This window comes from Cynocephalus volans, chromosome 10, assembly GCF_027409185.1.
Source record: "Cynocephalus volans isolate mCynVol1 chromosome 10, mCynVol1.pri, whole genome shotgun sequence".
Classification (NCBI taxonomy): Eukaryota; Metazoa; Chordata; class Mammalia; order Dermoptera; family Cynocephalidae; genus Cynocephalus; species Cynocephalus volans.
In genome coordinates, this window is record NC_084469.1 from 35,681,210 (window position 1) to 35,701,932 (window position 20,723).

The window sequence follows — 20,723 nt, forward strand, 5'->3', positions numbered from 1 at the left end:
CCCGGCAGAGCCAGGACTGGAAGCGAGCCCAGTGTCCTTCCGCTTTGCCTTTCCGAACTCGAGACCTCACTGGCCTTGACTCTCACAGTTTCTTCTCTGCCTCAGCAGTGAGCAGATTTTGAAGGTTGGAAATGAGCTGTGGGGCCAGCACAGCCCTTGCAGCAGGAGGAATCAACTCCTCCAGCCCTCTGTCTCTCCAAATCCTGCGCTTGCTGGGGTGTGTTGTCACCTCTGGGAAAGAGAGGTGCCTGAGGTGGAGCCACAGCTTTAGGGAGCACCCTATAGCCAGATCTCCCCATTTCTCTCACTAAAGCTGAGAATAACCATCTCGGGTGCTGGTGGGAACAGGCCAGAAAGTGGGATGGGTCCCGGCAGCCAGCTGATTTCACTGTTCACCCAGAAGATGCTAAAATAATCCTTCCCTATATTCCAGGTTTTACTTCATGGATTGTTTTTCTCTATGTATTTTCCCCGAAGGTTAAAACAAATTGAAAAATAAGCTTGGCCTTAAAAAACAGATTCATTCCTAAAATGATAGGGGAGGCCAGGGTGGGGGGTGGAGGGGAGAAGATTCATCTCTGTAAATCATTTTCCTATGACTTAAAGCATCATATCTGAAAGGGGTCCCATGCCTATTAAAAGTATGATATGTGGAAATACAGTAGCCCTTTTTGAATTTTAAGGAAAATAATCAAGCAAATATTAACATAACAGACTTCCTTTATAAGACAGTGCATGTGAAGAGAAATTTGAAAACAGAATAGAGCAGATGTTGGGGGACCAAGTGTGGTCTGTGCTGTGCGTGGTTATAATTTGGGGTCACGCTTTATCCTGATGTCTGTCCGCAGCCACAGGAATTCTGTTAGTGTTTCCTATCAGCTCTTCTGGAAGCCTTCTATAAGGGAAAAATAATGAACACCGAATAGAAATTTAACTTTCTTACTTGTGGGGTGTTTTCTAGTCAGGTGTCATGTCTGACTGCTGCCTCCACTCAAATTTGGAGATAGTGCCTGGACCGTGATTTGCAGGTGGAGGCCTGGGCAGTAGGTTTCCTGGCATGTGCTTGAACACACAGTCACAGGAGTGATGTCTGGGTTAGGCTCAGAATGCTGCTGTTCCCTTCAGTGGATGATGGAGCTAAGAAACACTTTTTTTGGTTCACAAAAGTGATTGTTTTAACTAGAAAAAAAAAAAAATCAGCAAATTAACCCCCTGTCACCTAGAATTTAGGGAAATAGGTACATTTTTACATTACTGGTATATTATTCTCTATAAGTCTTGAATCAACTAACAATGTGATAAGCTATAAGAATTCTTTCCACTTGGGGACAATACACCATGGTAGTAAGAACAAATAAAGTAAACTTCAATAACAATAATACAGACATCTGAGGATACCACAGAGCCCCGTAAGTGTGCAGCTGTGCTAATACACGAGACCGGAAATGACCCATGGGAAGAAACAAAACAGATGAACATGCTATTTGCAGCTTTATTTAAAAAAAATCAGAAGTGACATTGAAAGGATACAAATAGTTTACTATTTGTGGGTTCCAAATTTTTCTGTGAAGTTGCCCAAATTCATTAAAAAAAAAAAATTGTTTGAAGTAATGACACTGATTTTCTTTCATTGCCCATGTTGGCCTGAAGACCTGTGCGGGGAAGTTCCAAGATTTTCGAGCGGTAGCACAAGGAAGCGGCTCCCTGACCTGCCTGAGGACTGGCTGAGTCACACTCGAGGAAATATTAAAGTGGATTCCCAGGCTCCCCACAACACCGACCTCTCGAGGAGAGTATTATAATAGAATCTCAAACACCAGCAGTTACAAGACACACACCTTTATTTTGTGAACTCTTAAGAAAAATGCCAATTAGATCTATGAAAATGCTTTTTTAGAATTTTTATAATTATTGAAAGAGCATTTAAGACTTCTTTAGATGTACTTCGATCATATCACACATCATTCATTCATATACAAAACGGAAAATGTGAGAGATATTCCTAAAACTTCACATTGTGTGTCTGATGTTCTGAACCTCTCTTTTTATTGGCAGCTGGCCTGTTACGAATCCAAACCCTTCACCTTGGTGTTACTATTATCATGTTCTCCCAGATGAGCTAAATTGCCAGCCCCCTGCCCCCGAGTTGTCCTTTGTCCATGTTTTCCGAAACGATGTTGTCTTCTGTGCTGTGGTGAGCGTTGGTGGGCAGCATTCCTGAAAAGCATATTCCACTGTCGACTCCAGAATTTTCTTCTAAGTTACTGACACCCATTCTGCAAGTTTTGATGCTGGGTTTATTGATCTTACCAGGAGTCAGGCAACGAGTGACAAGCGTGTCACAACTGCCACCTACTGACAGTGATTGTGAGATGCAAGAGATTTTACCTATGTGAAGACACGGCCTCTTAGAATTGATGTGGTATGGCGCTTTGGAGGAGGCAGCGGGATGTTTCGGTCAGAGCTCGTGTTTAATAGTCTGATTATATCACGTTACGTCTTGAGTAAGGCTTCCTGACATACAGGCAGCTGGAACGAAGCCCACTGCTTTCTAGTTTCAGTAGCGGCCGAGGGACATGGCCACACTTTCCGCATACAGTACATAGGTATGTGATTATAGTTAACATCATCCTTGAAAACCAGCATTGTGTTGCACCTGTGCCCGTTTTGATAGTTTCATGTTAGATTTCTGACAAGAATGAGACACTTCACATGATTTGCTAGATTCCCAAATAACAGGTGGCTACACAATGAAGTGGACTGCCCTGTCTGGTCCTGACGGCTGGCACAGGACAGCATTTAACAAACACTCAGAATCTGGGAAAGCTCTTGGTACAGATGCTGCCCCAGAAAGGTGGGCAGGCAGAAGTGCTTTCTTGCACAGAGCTGCCTGGTATTAGGGGGAGAGGAGTCATCCTCACTTTAGTCTAAAGATTCCAACCTATGGCCTGTTCTGGCTTTTGTGGTTTTTTGAGGGGGTGAGGGTGGGGCAGGTGAGCTCTTCTCTTCCCCAGTCTTGACGTGTCTGTCCCTCAGCAATACTGGCTTCTGGATCAGACATACCTAGAGCAATAGGGAGGGCTATAGCTAGAACAACTTGGCCTTATGGCCCATAATTTGTCTCAGCTGAAGACAGGAGAAAATGTGGTAAGTCCTAGCGTCTTTCTGATGTCAGGGGTTTGGAAGTATACCCTCAGGCCAGCAGGCTACAAGTGGGTGTGCCTGTAACATGACAAGGATAGAGCATTTTTAAAGTCTGTATGGCAGCTCTGAGCTAAACTCCAGCATAGCCTCATTTAGTCTGAAACTCATCTCAGCAAGAGCACAAGCTTTCCCTACGTCTTGCCTGAATTCCTCCTCATGATGAGCCACACTCCTGCTGGCTCCTTTGACACACTCAAAGCCCAGCTGCCATAAACTGTCTTCCTTGAGCTGTAAATGCCCAACAAAGGTTGTATAAACTACCTTTCCTTAGACTACGAAGTGGTAGCTTGTTTAGTGGAGAAAAGTTCTTTCTAGATAGCTTCTTTGTGGAATTGGGAACTGGAATCAGTCCATGTAGATTATTATGTTTCTCCTTGTAGGCTGAGTAGTTGGGAAACTGTGACACGAACACCAGTTAAAGCAGCCAGTAGGGAAGAATTCTTACTTTTTGGGGAAAAAAAAAAAAAAGCCTCTGAATTCTGTAAGCTCCTGGACTAGGGTATGGGATGCAGGGGCAAGAACCCAGCTGAAACAATAACTGCAGCGCACCTTCCTCCCAGGGAGAAAGGGAGCACTTTTGCCTGTTTTTCACGTCCCCACTGCTGCCAAGAAGCCTAGACATATGCCTCTTACTACCAGAACCAGCCTAAGAATATGATAGAATAAGAAACCACTATTCCCCACGTGACTCTGTGCTCCCCTGGGACTTCTCTCAACCCTAGTTGGCCACACTGGAGGCGGCCCTTTCCTTGGGTTTCATCACTCACTCCCTAAAGCATTTTCAGTGTGCCTGAAACTTCTTAGACCTCTTAAGATGCTCTTGTCTAGTAATGAGCTTCATGGTTTGGCAACCAAAATACTCCTAAATTGCTTCCTTGATAGCTGGGTCTCTAGCCCCTGCCTTCAGGTGGCCTTTTCCTCCCCAGTGCATCTACACACTGTGAGGCCACCGGTGAGAACGGGACTCGGAGCCAGGACTGCCCAAAGTAATCCCTCCCTCAGAAAAAGTGGGTCCGGTGTCATGGTTTTAAGTCTGTGTAGCTAGCCACCCTCCGGTCAGATCAAGAACAGAAGGTGAGAAAACAGATTCCATGTTCACATGATTATTCTTGTTTATTGAGGTCTGTTTATTCTCAATGGGTGCTTTTTTCTCCAAGTAAATAGAGCAGGCGTAAATATCTATAATGAATAAATTTATTGTCTTACAAAAATCATTATCTAGAAATATGGGAATACAAGAAAAGATATTTGCAGTCAGGTGTCTGGTGGTCAACAGCCAGTACAATTCATAAAGGGGGAAAATCAAAGATTCCAAACCCACATGACAAATTCTTCCTAACAGATGTTAAAGCTTTTAACCCAAAAGGTTTGTGTTTTCAAGCACGTTGCAGAGGATCAAGGATTTATAATTAACACTGATTCATTGTCACTGAATGTTTATAATACCACTTTGACCAGAGAGGTACATGATATGAAGCACAGTCAAAACTTAATACATTAAATTGTTATAGAGGCAAATAAGATATTTAACATTGTCTTAGTACTGTAGTGTCTAAGGCACTTTCTGTAATGTCAGTTTGCTCAACTATCAACCAAAGACAGGATGCTAAATGTTCACTGTGACACTGTCCAAAGGGAAGGGAGAGGGAAAAATGAAAAAGGATTCACACCCACTGGCATGTCAACATTCAGGCAGATGGCATCTGTTCTTGAGGTTCTGTAAACCTCACAGACATACTTAGAACAAACCTTGGACACAAAACCAATATTCTCATTTTGGGCTCAAAGCAGTGGCTGAATTTGCAGCATGAGAGGCTGGCTGGTGACGGAGGGCCTTCCATCAACTCCTGCTCAGGGGCCCACAGCTGCTTGCTCCTGAGTGAGCAGGGCATTGGCGAAGCCAGCTGGTTTGGAGACCGTCATCCAGAAGTCAGTGTGCTGGCTGCCACCTGCGGCCTTAGCTGCGTCATGGCCACTACCCTTTCCAGGCACAGACCAGCCCTGGCCAAGGACAGCTCACGTGAGTAGATGCAGGGACACCACCACCTCGAGGGGCAGAGCCACCCCTTGGGAGATGGGCATGGCAGCCCCAAATGGGTGCCACTTCCTCCAGCCCAACCCACCCTCCTAATCTTTCCAAAGTCCCTTTCACAGTTTACTCGCTGAAATAGTGTTGATCATTATTCGAAGGAAATGAGAGACACAAGTGCAGTTTAGGTTCCACAATGTTCTAAGAGACTCAATGTGGCCGAGGAGTCGGGGCCACACGAACACAGAACTAAGTTACCTGTCTGTAGACAGAGAGCATGCAGAGCGACTGAGCAACCACCACCGCCGCCCAACTAGCCCAGCGCCTGGCAGCGGAGGGTCAGGAGATTGTTTCAAAAAGGGTTCTCTTCTTAACATGTATTATAAAATGGTCTCTTGATGAATACATGGAAAATAGATGCAATGAGACAGTTTGTTTAATATGTGTGTGTTTTGTGTATGTATATATAGAAAAAGGGAGCAGTTGTACCTAAATCTGAAGCAGGATACAGTGTGCGTAGGCCGGAAGCCTTAAGACACAGCTGATCTTTCCATAAGGAATCCTGTAGTTTGCCAGTTTCCTAAATCTGCAGGAGGCCCCAGGGCAGGCTGGCGCTGGGAGAGTCCCCACGTGTCCCACTGTCTCGCCGCCTCTGGCTTCCCATGACTCTACTCTGAGGGGGGCGGCTGCGTCTCATTGACATCACTGGTCTTACTTTCTGTATCGTCATCTGACAGCTCCAGGGAAGCCCCCTCAATGTGCAGCTGGCGCCGGCCAGATCGGCTTGAAGCAAAGCTGATGGGGCCACCCCGCCTGGAGAAAACAGAAAGCAGAGGCCTGTGGGTGAATGCACGAGAGCACGTCGTTGTCCAGTTGCTCAACCACCTAATGACACTGAATCTTCCACCCCCACCCTGTCCTTAGCACACCCACCCCCACAGTAGGTGGGTGCAACTGGGAGAGACCCTGTGCTTTCCACCTCTCCCACGCCTGGCCTGCAGCCATCACCCCAGCCCGCACACACTGTATGCGGGACGAGGGCCTCAGAGAACTGGGGGGTGCTTGCTTCAACTTAAGACTGTGACAGAATGGGAAGGAAGATGGATTAAGGCCAAACTCTGCCAGCAATCTTTTTCTGTAGAGGACCAGACAGCAAGTATTTTATTTAGGCTTTGCAGGCCACATAAGGTTTCTGTTGCATATTTTTTCTTTTTGTATTTTTTTACAACCCTTTAAAAATGTAAAAACCATTCTTAGCTTCCTGCCTGTACAAAAGCAGGGCATGAACCAAATCTGCCCACTGGCCACTGTGTGCCAACACCTCGGCTAACCTGTTGCTCTTCCAGGCAGAGAGTTGAGCCCTAGCTCTCCAGTGTTCTGTCCTTTCATTGGAGCACGTTGGATCCAGTATGGAGAGGAGAAGGATACTGAGCCCTCTCCTCATTAATGTACATCTGGACATGCATGGACACTTGACCTGGCTCTCCAGCCTTGTGCAGAGTTACTGATAGAGTCCACTAGAGAATGGCAAAGAAAACGAGTGGACCTGTTCCTTTTATTCTCCCCAAGGACTACCATAAGGGTCAGAAGACTTGAGTGACGTGAGTCGAGAGGAAGACTGGGTGCTGTTCAGGGCTCTCAGTGAACGTCTTCAGACCAGCCGCGCCCGCGCAGGAGTGGCGTCTGCACGCTGGGCGTCCTGGTGCTCACTCACCTTAGCCGGTTCTTCAGGGTGCTGACCTCACGGCTCAGGCCCTCGTTGGCCTCAGTGGCGTCATCCAGTTCCCGCTGCAGTTTACGCCGAGACGCGTTGGCACGTGTGGCTTCTTCTTCTGCCTCCTCCAGCTGGCGTTTGAGCTGCTTCATCCGGGCATTGGCCTTCTCCATCTTGGGGAAGTTACATGAACCAAGACAAACTAAACTGGTGAAACCAGTGTCAGCCTCTCTGCTCCCTGAGTGTCAGCACAGCTCTCTGTCATCACCCTGTGGGCATACGCACACACGTACACACCAGCACAGACACACACACCTGCGTGCACTTATGTACACACACGATGGGGGCCAGTCTTAGGCTTTTTAATTGGCAAATCACTCTCAGCAAAGCCAGTATTTACAGAGCAAACTATGCTACAAGAAATTTTAAAAAACTTTAAAATCCCATTTTTACCTGTGAATTTTCTGCAAAAGAATGACAGAGCTTAATATCTTCCCACAAGAGACCTATGAGATTGTGAAATGCGACATACAGAATAGCTGACAGTGTGGACAACCCAGCCTCAGGAGGCTGTACACTGCATTTTTATACCTCCTTTCCAGAATGGGTGTTTCAGGTGTCATCCTTAGATTCAAGCACAGAATCACTCTGGAAGACCTGACCTAAGAACTCAAAGCATCCTGGGGGGATCCTTCACTCCTGGCCAGCGCTCTGTGGGTCATGCTCCCGCCCACCCAGAACTGCCCTCAGTGTTGTTAGGCCCTGGGGTTGGGTCGAGTAGGGGAAACAAAGGGTAGGGTTTGGGCTAAAGGCAGTGAAATCCTCAGCTCTGTCTACCTTCTGCTCAGTGTCTGTGGCAGCAAGTCTTAGCAGCAGAGGGGAGAGCCAGAGGGAGGCACAACTCCTGTGCACAGTTCAGAGCCTATGAAACCTTCCCTTGATACACAGAAAAGGATGCCAGATGCACACAATGGAGACCACTCGGGGCCTGTGTGCAGTAGATTTATTTTCTCTTCACTTTCTATTCAACATCTCCTGCATCCACCCCTCCATCCAGCCAACATGTCATGATTGCCACCTGTGCCCAGGAACTGTTAGGCATCAGGGAGATCATAGCGAAACAGGCAGGCGTCTCTGCATTCATGGAGCACATACTGTTGTGCAGGAAGCAGATGCGACAAGACAGTGCAGCTCAGGCCACGCACTTCAGTCATCCCGACGTGCCCCCGCCCACCCTCCTGTGTGCTCATGCACTGGCAGCACTGTTGTGTCCCTGGCACCCATGAACCAGCACATGTTAGTTGAAACATTAGAATTAAGAGTTTCAAGTAGCATTTTCTTAGTTTTGCTAGCCAACATGTACCACCTGGCTCATTTTCCATCCGTCCCTTTGCTGAAGCATTTCCAGGGTGAAAGACACTCATCTCGCCCTGCTTTCTTCATGTACCTGTTCCTTATACTGATCTGCGTGTCGGCGTTCATCTTCAACCTGCATGAAGATTTCTTTCAGCTTCTTCTCAGTACGACGGACTAGTTTGTTGGCAGCTGCTCGTTCCCTAGGAAAGTGATCACAGTAGTTTTGAAAGTCCTGAAAAAATATTTTGTATGGGGAAAAATGTCTTTTAAAAGTCTTTTTTTTTTAGAAGATGACACATGTTGGGGTGCCTTTTTGGACCTCTCTGCCCAGAATAATATCATGATATTATTAATACATATCATTAATACAGCCCTGAAATTCTTTTCTGGCCAAAATAGGAATTGCCCTTAATATATCCCTCAATTCTGATAGGGATTAACCACTTTATTCAATGATCTGCTGAATAGCAAGCATATAAGCTATTGGTCAGTCACACTGAGCACAGACTTTTTGAAGACAAAAACCTTAGTTGGTTAGTCTAATCATGTAAACTCTTAGCCTGGAAGACAAAAACAAAAACCCCAACTTATTGTGATTGTTTCACTTCAGAATTTACTGACTACGTACATAGTATGATGCAAGGGGCTCTAGCAGCTACCAGTGGAAAAAACTACACAAACCCCACACGCTCAGTCTTTGGTTAGAAGTCAAACAAATCACCGTGTGTCTAGATAGGACTACACATTGTCCCACAGGAAGGAGAAGTAACTTATTTGGAGGACTCTACTGAAAACACAGAAGTTCTTTTGTTCCTTAACAAATGTTATGCAAAAATAGATGGTGGTGGAGTCAGCTGAAAGGCGAGTTACGTTAATTCCAACTAAAACCAAACAAACTCTTAATCGTTTTATTTTAGCCCAGTGGAGTCCCCAGAGTGCAGTGGGAAGACCTGGGCTGCTGGGCTGGGGAGAATGCTGAGCTCTGGGCACGGCCTGCATTTCTGGGCCCCAAGCTCCCCAACAAGAAGGTGAGTTTGAACGTCTGCTCCAGCTCTGGCAGTCTGTGATTCTTAGAGATGGGTAAATTCCTGCCAAAAGCTGTACGGTGCAATTCCTTATAAATTTCAGAATGTTTTAATATGACAAAATGAAACTTAAGCAATCCTTTCCTACGAGAGAAGAAAAGCTTTTATTTTTGTCATAATGCATTTCTTCTCTACCAGCAAATTGTAGCATTTCACCTGATAACACCAACTTGGGAAATGACTTTGGGTAGAGAGGTAAGTGTATAGGGCCTAGGAAATCATGGGGCTGTGTGATGAACCCTCAGCTGAGTCCAGGAGGGGCTGAGACAGGCAAGCCCAGCCTTCCCTGACAGTTCACAGGGCCATCTGTCCTCTCAGCCTCCGAATGCTCTCAGCACTTCTCTAATAGCTCACACCACCCTCTATCCCCCACTCTGGTGATATGTGATCTTGTCATCTCTTCCCATGTGCTGTGGATTGACTGAATTGTGTCCTCCAAAGTTCATATATTAGAGGCTTAATTCCCACTGTTAACTGTTGAGGGTGGGAAATCCTATTATGGTAATTGAAAAGTGGGGCCTTGAAGAGGTGATTAGATGGTAGAACCGTGCTGTAGTGAATAGATTAATAATGGTGTTTGGGGCATGGTTCTGAGGGCTTTAAAAGAGAGCATGTGAGGGTTTCTCCCTCTGTGCTCCACCATTTTCTGCCATTTGAGACTCCTGGGTCACTGTTGCCACCACCAAGACCTTCACCAGATGTGTTCCCTGCAATTTGGACTAACCAACCTCTGAAACTGTAAGCAGTAAATTCTATTTTCTTATAAATTACCCAGTTACAGGTATTTTGTTATAAGCAACAGAAATGGACTAATACACCATACACTGGGAGCTCCCCAAGGGTGGAAGCATGTCTGTTTTGTCTCTGACTCTCAGACAGCCTGGAGCCTGGCCTGTAGCAGATGTACAGTAAGTTTTGGTTTGTGACAGCAAAAACCTCTTACTTGGCTTCCTGCTCGAGCTGCTCCTCCAGCTGCCCAATCTTGGCCTCTAGGGCCGAGATAGTTGCCTTGAACTTGGACTTGACAGCACCCTCTAGTTCCTGTAGCTTTGCCTTCAGCTCCTTGTTCTGTCGCTCCAGCTGCTGGCGTGCATTGTCACTCTTCTGGGCAGCGCTGCGCTCAGCCGCTAGCTCTGCATTCAGCGTGTCCACCTGGAGAGGAGAGAAGGCTTTAGTCACTTGTGCAAAGGGGCAGCATGGTCCTTCCCAGGTGACAGGCAGCTGTGTAGGCCACCTGGAGAGTGGTCTTGCGGAAGCGATCGTTGAGCAGCTCCATGTTGCTCTGCTCCTCTTCCAGCTCCTCCTCCAGCTGTGCAATTCGTGCTTCCAGACGACGCTTCTCATCCAGCAGTGCGGACCTGGCCAGGGTGAGGAGGAGGTTTGGCTTGATACCAGGTCAACATGGCCTGGGGAAAGTCAGGGAAGCTCCTTCACCCACCCTGCTGCTAGAAACCTAAGTGTCACTCCTGACTCTTCTCCTTCCCCTGCAGCCATCCCCCAACCCATCAATGACTCCCACTGATTACACTTCCAAACACCCCACCTATGCCTGCCACCCTGGTAGCCTTGCAGCGGACCTCCCTGTTGCCGCCTCTGCGTCTCTCCACAGACAGCAGCCAGAGCCAACTCTTAAAATGCACACGAGATCCCAGCAGTCCCTTGCCTAAATTCTTTGTTTTCCAGTGCACTGAGAATACAGTTTCAATGCCTTATCATGATGTGGTCAAAAAATTCTCAGCACGGTGATTAAGTGGTGAAATCAACTTAGTTGTGAAAAAAAGATAATGATGTTTAATGAAAAATGAATTCTGAGACAGCTCACATCTAAGGAACCTGCTTGCCAGACCCAGTGAATTAGGAAGGTAAGCCTTGCACTGCCAGCTTGTAGGGAAACTGGGTCTGCCCGCACCTAACCAAGGCTGCAAGGCCATCAGGAGGGCCAGCCTACGGAGATGTGATGGCCAGTGGCTGAAGCAGTCCAGGCTCAGCATCTTGTGCTCATCTTTCCAGACCTTGAATGAATGAGCAAACCAACTGACTCCTAGATGCCTAGGACACACCCAATCCTCTCAGCAGTGGCTGTCCCCAGGGCGGAGAACCACAGGCTGCCTGACTGGAGAGGACAGCCTCCCCCTCCCACCTGCTGCTGCCAGGAGACTCACTTGCCAGAGGCGCTGTTGGCGATCTCATCAGCCAGCTCATCTCTCTCCTGCTCAGCGTGCCGGCGGGCTCGCTCAGATGAAGCCAGTTCCTGAAAAAGTTGAGACTGGGATTTAATTAAGCTCTGGCTGTTAACAGTTTCCTTGCCTGTGAAATCTGACAATGCCTGGAGCTGCTGTGATCTTGCCCCAGTCACTCTTTACGTGGATCTCAAATTGCAACTTAGATTTGAGAACTTAAGCTGGCGGGCTTGCAGAAGAAAATCTGGGGGCAAGCCAGCCAGGTGATGTGAGGTGTCAGCATCCTTAAACAAAAATGTGCACAGAGGGAAGGAAGTCCTAGTCCACTCTGCTGTCACTTCCAAAGGAAGAGGCGGCTATGTTCTTGCTCTCCTCGGAAAGCTGGTGTTTTTCAATATAAACTGAGCACAAACTTTACGCAAACCCTAACCCCTAAAGAATCATGAAGCATCTTTCACATACACATTTGGAGGTCACACACACTAGCTAGAGAGACCAGTGACTATCGAGGCAGACGTGTGCTGCAACAAGGACCACAGCTCTGGGGAGAGGCAGGGTGAGTGCGGCCGCAGGGGCTCAGGTGTTTGGAGCACTGGCTTCTGCAGCTAGCAGGGCCTCCTTGTTGAAGGGGATGGGTGCCCTGGCTGCTCAGGCTCCACAGGGGCTCTCAGAGGACTGGGCAGGGCAATAAGGCTGATGCTGTGCTGGCACCCATGGGAGGAAGAACTGCCTGATGGCTGCTTTTCCATATATTTCCTTGGAAGAATGACTTGTCACAGAAAGGAGTTAAGGGTGCGTTTCTCAACCCAACTGGGTAAAGACTGAGATCGTAACTTTAGGATATGAAAGGGGCATCTCCCTTCTTTTATGGATGAGGAACCTGAGGCCCACATGGATGAAGAGACTGGCCTGAGGTCCCAAGGTTGGTCAGCAGCAGAAAGTCAGGGCTGTCCCCATCTAGGGCTCTTCCCACCAGCTGCCCCTTGCAAAAGATACTACATTTGGCAAGAGCACATCTTGAAGATGTCAGAGGAGAGGGCTGCACAGGAGCTCACCTGCACGCTCTGGCATGTGCACGTGCCTCAGATGTTAGCACACAGGAAGTAGGTCCTCCAAAAGGCTTGTGTTCTAGCATAGGGGGCAGGTGGGAGTCAGGAAGGGAAAGGGGGCAGTTGTCCAAGATGAGATGGCCACGGGCAGAAATCTCTGGGCCTGACCTAAGGCCGATGATTACAGACAGCCATCGGCCTCTGGTGTTCAGTCCTCTTGGGCCCTAGAGGTACCCACTGAGCTCCTGTCTACTGGCTGGGTGTGCTTTCAGCAGGTTGAAAAGACCCTTGGGAGAACGGAAAGGACCTTGGGGACTGTAGACCAGATGAACAGAGGTGCTTGAAGGAAGGAAAAGCATCAGAGAAATGGAGGGAAGGGCAGGGCCAGCTTTCCGGCTCAGTCTCTTCTCCCTAATGCAGCGTGATCCCTTGCCTGAAGGTCTGAAATAAACGCTTTCAGAAATAACGGAGAGTGCTGGGTGCAGGGAGTGCTCTTGCACACTTAGGTAATGGCCTGGGAGGTCTCCAAGGGGCAAGATCTAAGAGCCCTATCACTTTTGGGAAGGAGTATTTGGGGATATCACTGATCAACTGCATGATGGATACACAGAGCTTCAACATTCTACTTCACTGATGAATCTTTTCAAGCACACAGGGAACATCTGTCAATACTGACCATGTTCTAGGCCCTAGACTATTCTCAACATTCTCTGACTGCAATGTGATAAAAACTAGAAATCAACTAAAAATAAATGCCATACATTTGGAAATTTAAACTACACTTTTAAATTATTCATGGAATAAAGAAGAAACCATAATAGAAATTAGAAAAACTTAGAATGAAATGGCAACAAAATCACTCATATCAAAATTCATAGGATGAAGTGAAAACATAGTTTAGAGGGGAATTTATCATCTTTTATGAACATAAACAAGAACCTTGAAAATTGGTGAGCTAATTGTCCAACTCAAAAAGTCAGAAAAAGAAAAAAATCAAAAGGAAATAAAGACAAAAGCAAAAAACAATGAAATAGAAAACAAAGAGGGGCTGAAGCCGAATGCTGGCACTCAGGGTAGCTCAGGCTCTGCTCAGCGTTTACTGAGCACATTTTCAGTTCCTTTTTTATTCCTGACACCTAGGGAGCCCCTTTCTTTACTGCCTTTAGTAATTTTTTATCCAGGATTTCTAAGTGTTTATACTGGGAGTTTTTCCCATATTAACTAATATTTCAACATAAGTTATCTTTCCAAGTTTGAATAAGTTTTGATCATCCTTCATTTATACAGAAGGATATACATTTGTACATATTCAAGTGTCCCTTGCACTGATATAATTCCATACTATATGCAATACTGCATTAGCCCCTATCCCCATGAGAACTTACAGAAGAGATAAATGAAAAATAATTTATTACAAGATGATTCCCTTAGGAATTCAATGAAATACATTTCTCTCCTTTTAAGTACCACATGAATACTGCTTCTGTATAAAACAAGGGAATCTTGTATCAAGGTTAAATGATCCTTATGCCTACCAACATAAAGAACAAATATCACTGCCTTTTCTTACATGGGAATAAAGCCTAGCAGATGACTTGAAAAGTTACTAGTTGGCTCCTTTGTAATGTCAAAGTGTGACCACTTCATGTTTGCTTAACTGAAGCAATGAAATGGTCCAATACCATAATAAAAATGGATGTGAAATTACACTGGGCTACGAAGATATTAAAGTTTATTTATCTGATCCTGGAGAAATTTCAAAGGCAAACACTTCTTGAACAAATGGATGAATAAGTAAACAAACAAACCTCCTGCAATTGAAGGATTTCTGCTTCCAGACTCTTCAATTTCTTTTCACTCTCTTTGGATTGAGCAAAAATCTCATCTCGGGATGCACGAGCTTCTTCTAATTCACGTTGATAATCCTTCATTTGAGCCTAAAATTAAATAAGAAGAAGGTTTTGTGATTAGTTTTCATTCTTAGTTTTTAAACATATTTTTCCCAGATTATAAAAGTAATACACATTCATTGTAAATACAAAAGGATATGACAGTGACAAAGATATCACAAGAAAACTATAGACCAATATCCTTTATGAATATAGATACAAAATTTAAAATTTACAAAATAGTGGCAGACTGAATCTGACAATATGTAATAAGGATTATACACCATGACTATGTGGGATTTATCTGAGGAATGCATGGCTGGTTTGACAACCAAAAATTAATATAACCATATAACCATAAGATCATCTCAATAAATGCAGAAGTATTTGACATAATCGATCACCGTTTTAAAAATACTCAACAAACTATAAATAGAAGACTTTCTTAACCCTGTTGAAGGGCATCAATGAAAAACTGACAGCTAATATCATACTTAATGATCAAAGACTAGGTACTTTCTCACTAAAAGATCAGTAACAAGACAAGGATGTTTGATCTCACCACTTCTATTTAACACTGTAATTGGAGATTCTAGCCCAGGTAATTAGGCAAGACAAAGAAATAAAAGAAACGAAGAAGTAAAACAAGCTCAATTTGCAAACAATATGATCATGTATATAGAAAATCTTAAGGAATCTACTAGAAAACCATTATAACTAATAAATTAGTTCAGCAAGGTTATAGGATATAAGATCGATATACAAAAATCAATTTTATTTCTACACCCTATGAACTTTCAAAATTAAGAAAGCAATTACATTTATAATAGCATCAAAAAGAATAAAATACTTGGGTATAACCCGTAACAAAAGAACTAAAAGACTTGTACATCAAAAACTAGAAAACATTATTGAGAAAATTAAAGATCTAAATAAATAGAAAGATATTCATGTTTGTGGACTGGAAGACTTAATATTGTTAAGATGGCAGTACTCCTCAAATTGATCTACAGAGTCAACACATAATTATCAAAATCCAAGCTGGCTTTTTTTGTGTGTGTGTGGCAGAAATAGATAAGCTGATCCTAAAATTTATATTGAATTGCAAGGAATCCAGAATAGCCAAAACAATCTTGAAAAAGAACAAAGTTGGATAAGTCACACTCTCAATTTCAAAACAAAGCTACAATAATGAAGACTACACAGTACTGTAATAAGGACAGACATACAGATCAATGGAATAGAACTGAGGGTCCAAAAAATAAAACGCATAAATCTGTGATCAACTGATTTTCAACAAGAGTGCCAAGACAATTGAATGAGATAATAAATAATCTTTTCAACAAACAATATTAGGCCAACTGCATATCCACATCCAAAAGAATGAAGTTGTATCTGTACCTCAAACCATACAAGAAAAATGAACTCAACATGGATGAAAAGCCTGAAAGAGCTAAAAGTATAAAACTCTTAGAAGAAAGCTTAGGAGTAAATCTTCCTGACTTTGGATTAGGCAGCAGTTTCACAGATGGGATAACAGGGATAACAACAATAAAAAAGAAACAAAAGAAAAAATAAACTAGACTTCATCAAAATTAGAAACTTGTGATGCAAACAATTCTACCCAGTAAATGAACAAACAACCTACAGAATGGAAGGAAATAATTGGAAATCATTTATCTCATAAGGAACTTATATCTAGAATATATACAGAACTGTTTCAACTCAATAATTAAAAGACAACTCAATTGAAAAGATGGTCAGAGGACTAAAAGATATTTTTTCCAAACAAGGTAATGGCCAATTAGCACATAAAAAGATGCTCAACATAATTAATTGTTAGGGAAATGTGTAAATGAAAACCACAGTGAGATACTACTTCACACCCACTGAGATAGCTATGATCAAAAGATGCACAATAACAAGTGTTGACAGGGATGCGGAGAAGTTGCCACCCTCATATGTAGCTGGTGGGATTATAAAATGGTGCAGTCACTGTAGAAACAGCTTGTCAGTTCCTCAAAGTTAAACACAGCGTTACCTAGCAATACCTGGTAATTCTACCCAAGAAAATCGAAAGCATATGTCCACACAAGTGGACGTGAATGTTCACAGCAGCATTATTCATAATAGCCAAAAAGTGGAAACAATCCAATGTCCATCAATTGATGAATGGATGAATAAAATATGTTACACAAAGGGACTTCAAGAAGTTCGTGGAAAAACAGAATTAAAAGATAATATGAATCTTCCCATGAACTTCTTGAAGACCCCTTGTGTATATCCATACAATGGAATATTATTAAGTAATAAAAAGGAAGGAAGTACTTATTCATGCGACAACACGGATGAACTTTGAAAACATTATGCTAGTGAAAGAAGCCAGTCACAAGAGGCCAAATACTACATGATTTCATTTATATGAAATGTCCAGCACAGGCAGATCTATAGACAGACAGTAGATTAGTAGTTGATTAGTGCTGGATGTGGCAGAGATAGGGGCAACGGGGAGTGACAGCTCATCGGTATAGGGTTTCTTTTAGGGAGAACCAAAATTAGACAGTGGTGGTAGTTGCATAACCCTATCAAGAAACTAAAAAACACTGAAAACACTTTAAATAGATGAATTGTATAGTATGTGAATTATACTTCAATAATGCTGGTAAATAAATCATAGTAAAGTAATTTATATTCTTTATAGTTAGTTAGCTTAGTAAGCTTTGTTATTAGTGAGTCAAAATAAAAACCTCTGTATTTTGCTTAAAAAAATGTAAGGAAGCAAATAAGTTACTCATAAACCTGTTATCCAGAGATAACTTTTCCTTCTGTGCTTGCTTATTTAAAAGTATGTCTGTCTCCATATCTGTATATAAACATCTGTACACATGTGTGTATAGTCAGAGGCTAAATTACCTTTATTCATTTAAGTCCTGCTGTCATTCCATCCCCATCACTTAAATGGCCGGTGTTCCATGTTTAGGGTGTTTCCATGTTTGTTACAATAAATAATACTTCAGCTTAGATCTTTGTATATAAAAATTTCTTCTTGTCTTTATATTTTGTTAGAATAACTTGTCAAGATGTGGAATTACCAAGGCCAAAGAAAGAAATTTTCTAAAGTTTTTGTTATAATTGACAAACTCCCCCCTCCAAGCTGTTGTGCCTGTTTACGCTCTTATCAGTAGTATACGTGAGAGTCCACTACATGCCTGCCCATACGTGAATTAGAGAGGCCAGTTTTTGTCATTGTAGTAGTGAAAACTGGCACGTCATCTGGGTAGCAAAAGTGATGCTTAAAACAGACTGAAAAGATGACCATAGCTCACGGCATTAAAGGAGGAAAGTCTACACAACTTTCCTCTCGAGGCGACCTGTAGGGTGGGTGTTTGGCTGAGCCTCAGTGGAGGCTGTTCGGGGCCACACAAGCATGCTCTAGCAAGGATGCTCCACCTGGTGACTCCACCCCAGCTCTGTCTCACTAAATGGGTTCAGGCACATCCTGCAGACACAGCAGATACACATGTACCGTCTTTATGGCCTGCCGCCCCACCCACAGCCAAGGGTGATGTCTGCACTGTGCCCCCGGAATGGCGATGGCTCAGCACCAAGCTTGGTGGCAAGGTGACAGGTTAGGTGCTGCACAGTGCTTTCTTCCCCAGCTTTCCACTTTGACTTTGGGCGAAAGCTTTGTGGGTCGTCTAGTGCTTGATCTCAGTAGGGCCACATGACACAGGCCAAAGACTTGGCTGGCTGGTTGTACGTACCTGAAGTTTGCGAAGCTGCTTGATTACTTCGTCCCTAGCTTTGTTGGCAGCCTCAATTTGAGCTTCAAGGTCCTTCAGGTCTATTTCCATTTTCTTCTTTGAAGCCACAGCAAGTGCCCGCTGTTTTCTCTCATCCTCCAGCTCTGCCTCAAGCTCCCGCACCTAACAGACAGCATTTGGTTATGCAGTTAAATCCAAGTACCCTCTCACGAGCCGGTCTTCACGTGAGGGCTCTGGTTCCTTGGGTGAGTGAGCAGAACCTTCTGTCACTTTGTAGAGGGGCTCTCTGTTACTGAGCAGTTTTTAACAGAAAACCACGGTAGCTGAATTTCACTCATAGGGATCTTTAAACACCACTCTGGTATAAACAATTCGCACTGACTGCTACGAGGGCACACATGAAGGCAGAGTCCCTGTCTCTGTGTCATGGTCTAGGTGGCACAAAGGCTGAAAAGATGTGAGACAATGAGATGACGATTTAAGAAGTAAAGGGCTGGTACAGACCCACACTGTCTCCCAGAGCCACCGGGAGCCAGGCCCGCCCGGTGTAGAGGAGGGTACTTGGCAGTACGGGGAATCCCGTGTGCAGAGGTGGGGCATGGCCAGGTTACAGGGCTTCAGACCCAGGTAGAAACTACATTTGATACCACAGGAAAGAGGGAGGCAGTCAAAGACCAATGGAGGGGTGACAAAATAAAGGCCAGCTTTGGAGAAGACTGATGGATGAGTGAGGATGAAGAGCATGGGACAAATGTCAGCTGGTGACTGAGGTAGACACAACCTGGGCCCACTGACACCCCCTGGCAGTGTCTCACTCAGTCTGGGACTTTCTTCCCTCTAAGCTTCTGAGCCGTAGGATGGGGATGGGACAATATTGTTTACTCATACCGCTGTGTGAGGGATGCTAAGAAAAAGGTGCTCTTTACTTCTTTAGCCTAATTCCTAAATCACCAACGATGAGATAAAAAGGACCTGATCTAAAGCTGTTGAGCTCTAACTTTTGTCAGCTCATAAGATCACTGGGACAGCCTGTCACTGCCCTGACATGGTCTTCCCAACCTTTCCTGCTCCATCCATTCATTCAGGAAGGAGCTATCAAGGGCCGCTGTGTCCTACGTAGTGTTCTAGTAGTTGAGGACCCAGAGATGAGCACAGAGAGGTTCCTGCCTTCACGATGCTCCTATTCTCCATGAACAGAGTTGTGGCTTGTGTGGTATGGAAGCAGCACCCCCCTTCCTGGGAAGGGACATGTTCTGGGGGAATGACAAGATGCAAAGAAGCCTAGGTGAGGGGATGGCTCAACCGGTCCTCTCCAAAGGGAGAATCAAGGCCTTTCTTGCTGCTGCGTTCATAGGGGGTCGGGGTGGGAGCAGAGAAGCAGGGGCAATGACTCCTATGTAACACAGGTGTCCATCGCTTGCTTGCTTCATTCTGCAGAGACCTGGGCCTATACCTCAACACAGGGTAACAAGAGGCTCCTTGCGGATGTCCATTTATGTGATATTTATAAGTGCAATGCTTTGAAGATATATCAACAAATTCTTTGATATTTCCCCCTTCAAGAATTAGAGTCTAATCTCCTCTTGAATGTGGACTGGACTTAGTAACTCACTTCTAATGAACACAATGAAAAGAAAGCATGAAAAAAATAAGAATAAAATAGAAAATCTAAACCAGCTAAAAAAAACAAAAATTTAAAGAATTCTCAACCATATACATTAATTTTCCTCCAGCTAAAGTATTCTAATATGAATGGATAAGATATTGATGCAGAACTGGGCTTTGAGAATGTGCATGTCCTTGTTCTGGAGGCCACGCTGCCTTTGACCTACCTGTTTAATCAGCAGCCGCTTCTTCTCTTCATTCTGCTCATCTCTGGTTTGCAAGTCCCTCTCAAACTGGGCCTTCATGGCCTGCATGTTGACCTCCAGACGAAGCTTGGCATCTTCTGTAGCCTGGAGTTCGTCTTCTAGCTCCTCCAGCTGGGTCCTCATTTCTTCCACTTGCTGCTCTAGGGCACGTTTGGATTTTTCGAGTTCATGAACCTAAACCACAGGAAGCATCAGGAAAGAGTTGGCCCTTGGCAGAGGCACAAGTTAAGGACAGCAGTCCTTCTGTTTTATAGGCCTACACATGGCCTGCTGGCCACTGTGGTCACCCTGGGCCAGCCTCCGGACACTTGCACACACATCCTTTCTGTTCCCTCTAAGGCTGCTGCTTTTCCTCATTCCACAATATGCAATTTAAAACTACAGTGCTGATTTCTTTATTCATATGTGTGTCCCATCACCATCCCCTGGTGACCTTTAAGCTGAGAGACTTTCAGTAAGCCAAAGAATAAAAATAGAGCAGTGCCTGAAGAACCTGTTGACTGACCATCTGCCTGCTATGTGTGTAACAGGTACCACAGCACACATCTTCTTGCTGTAGAAAAGAAAATTCCTATAAAGTGC

General features: G+C 44.5%; 1 protein-coding gene across 9 annotated transcripts in view; it reads right to left on the reverse strand.

The window, feature by feature from the left end:
- Nucleotides 1-4,380: 4,380 nt before the first annotated feature.
- Nucleotides 4,381-20,723, reverse strand: part of MYH10 (myosin heavy chain 10) — a 145,902-nt gene continuing 129,559 nt past the window's right edge. For all 9 annotated transcript variants that reach the window (XM_063111209.1, XM_063111201.1, XM_063111206.1 and 6 more), the window contains 9 exons: nt 20,103-20,315; nt 18,271-18,432; nt 14,426-14,554; nt 11,551-11,639; nt 10,623-10,746; nt 10,332-10,540; nt 8,395-8,503; nt 6,948-7,120; nt 4,381-6,046 (listed from right to left, as the gene is read on the reverse strand). In XM_063111209.1, the coding sequence (XP_062967279.1) occupies nt 5,902-6,046; nt 6,948-7,120; nt 8,395-8,503; nt 10,332-10,540; nt 10,623-10,746; nt 11,551-11,639; nt 14,426-14,554; nt 18,271-18,432; nt 20,103-20,315 (1,353 nt within the window). In that variant the 3' untranslated portion in view covers nt 4,381-5,901. The remainder of the gene's footprint in view (nt 6,047-6,947; nt 7,121-8,394; nt 8,504-10,331; nt 10,541-10,622; nt 10,747-11,550; nt 11,640-14,425; nt 14,555-18,270; nt 18,433-20,102; nt 20,316-20,723) is intronic.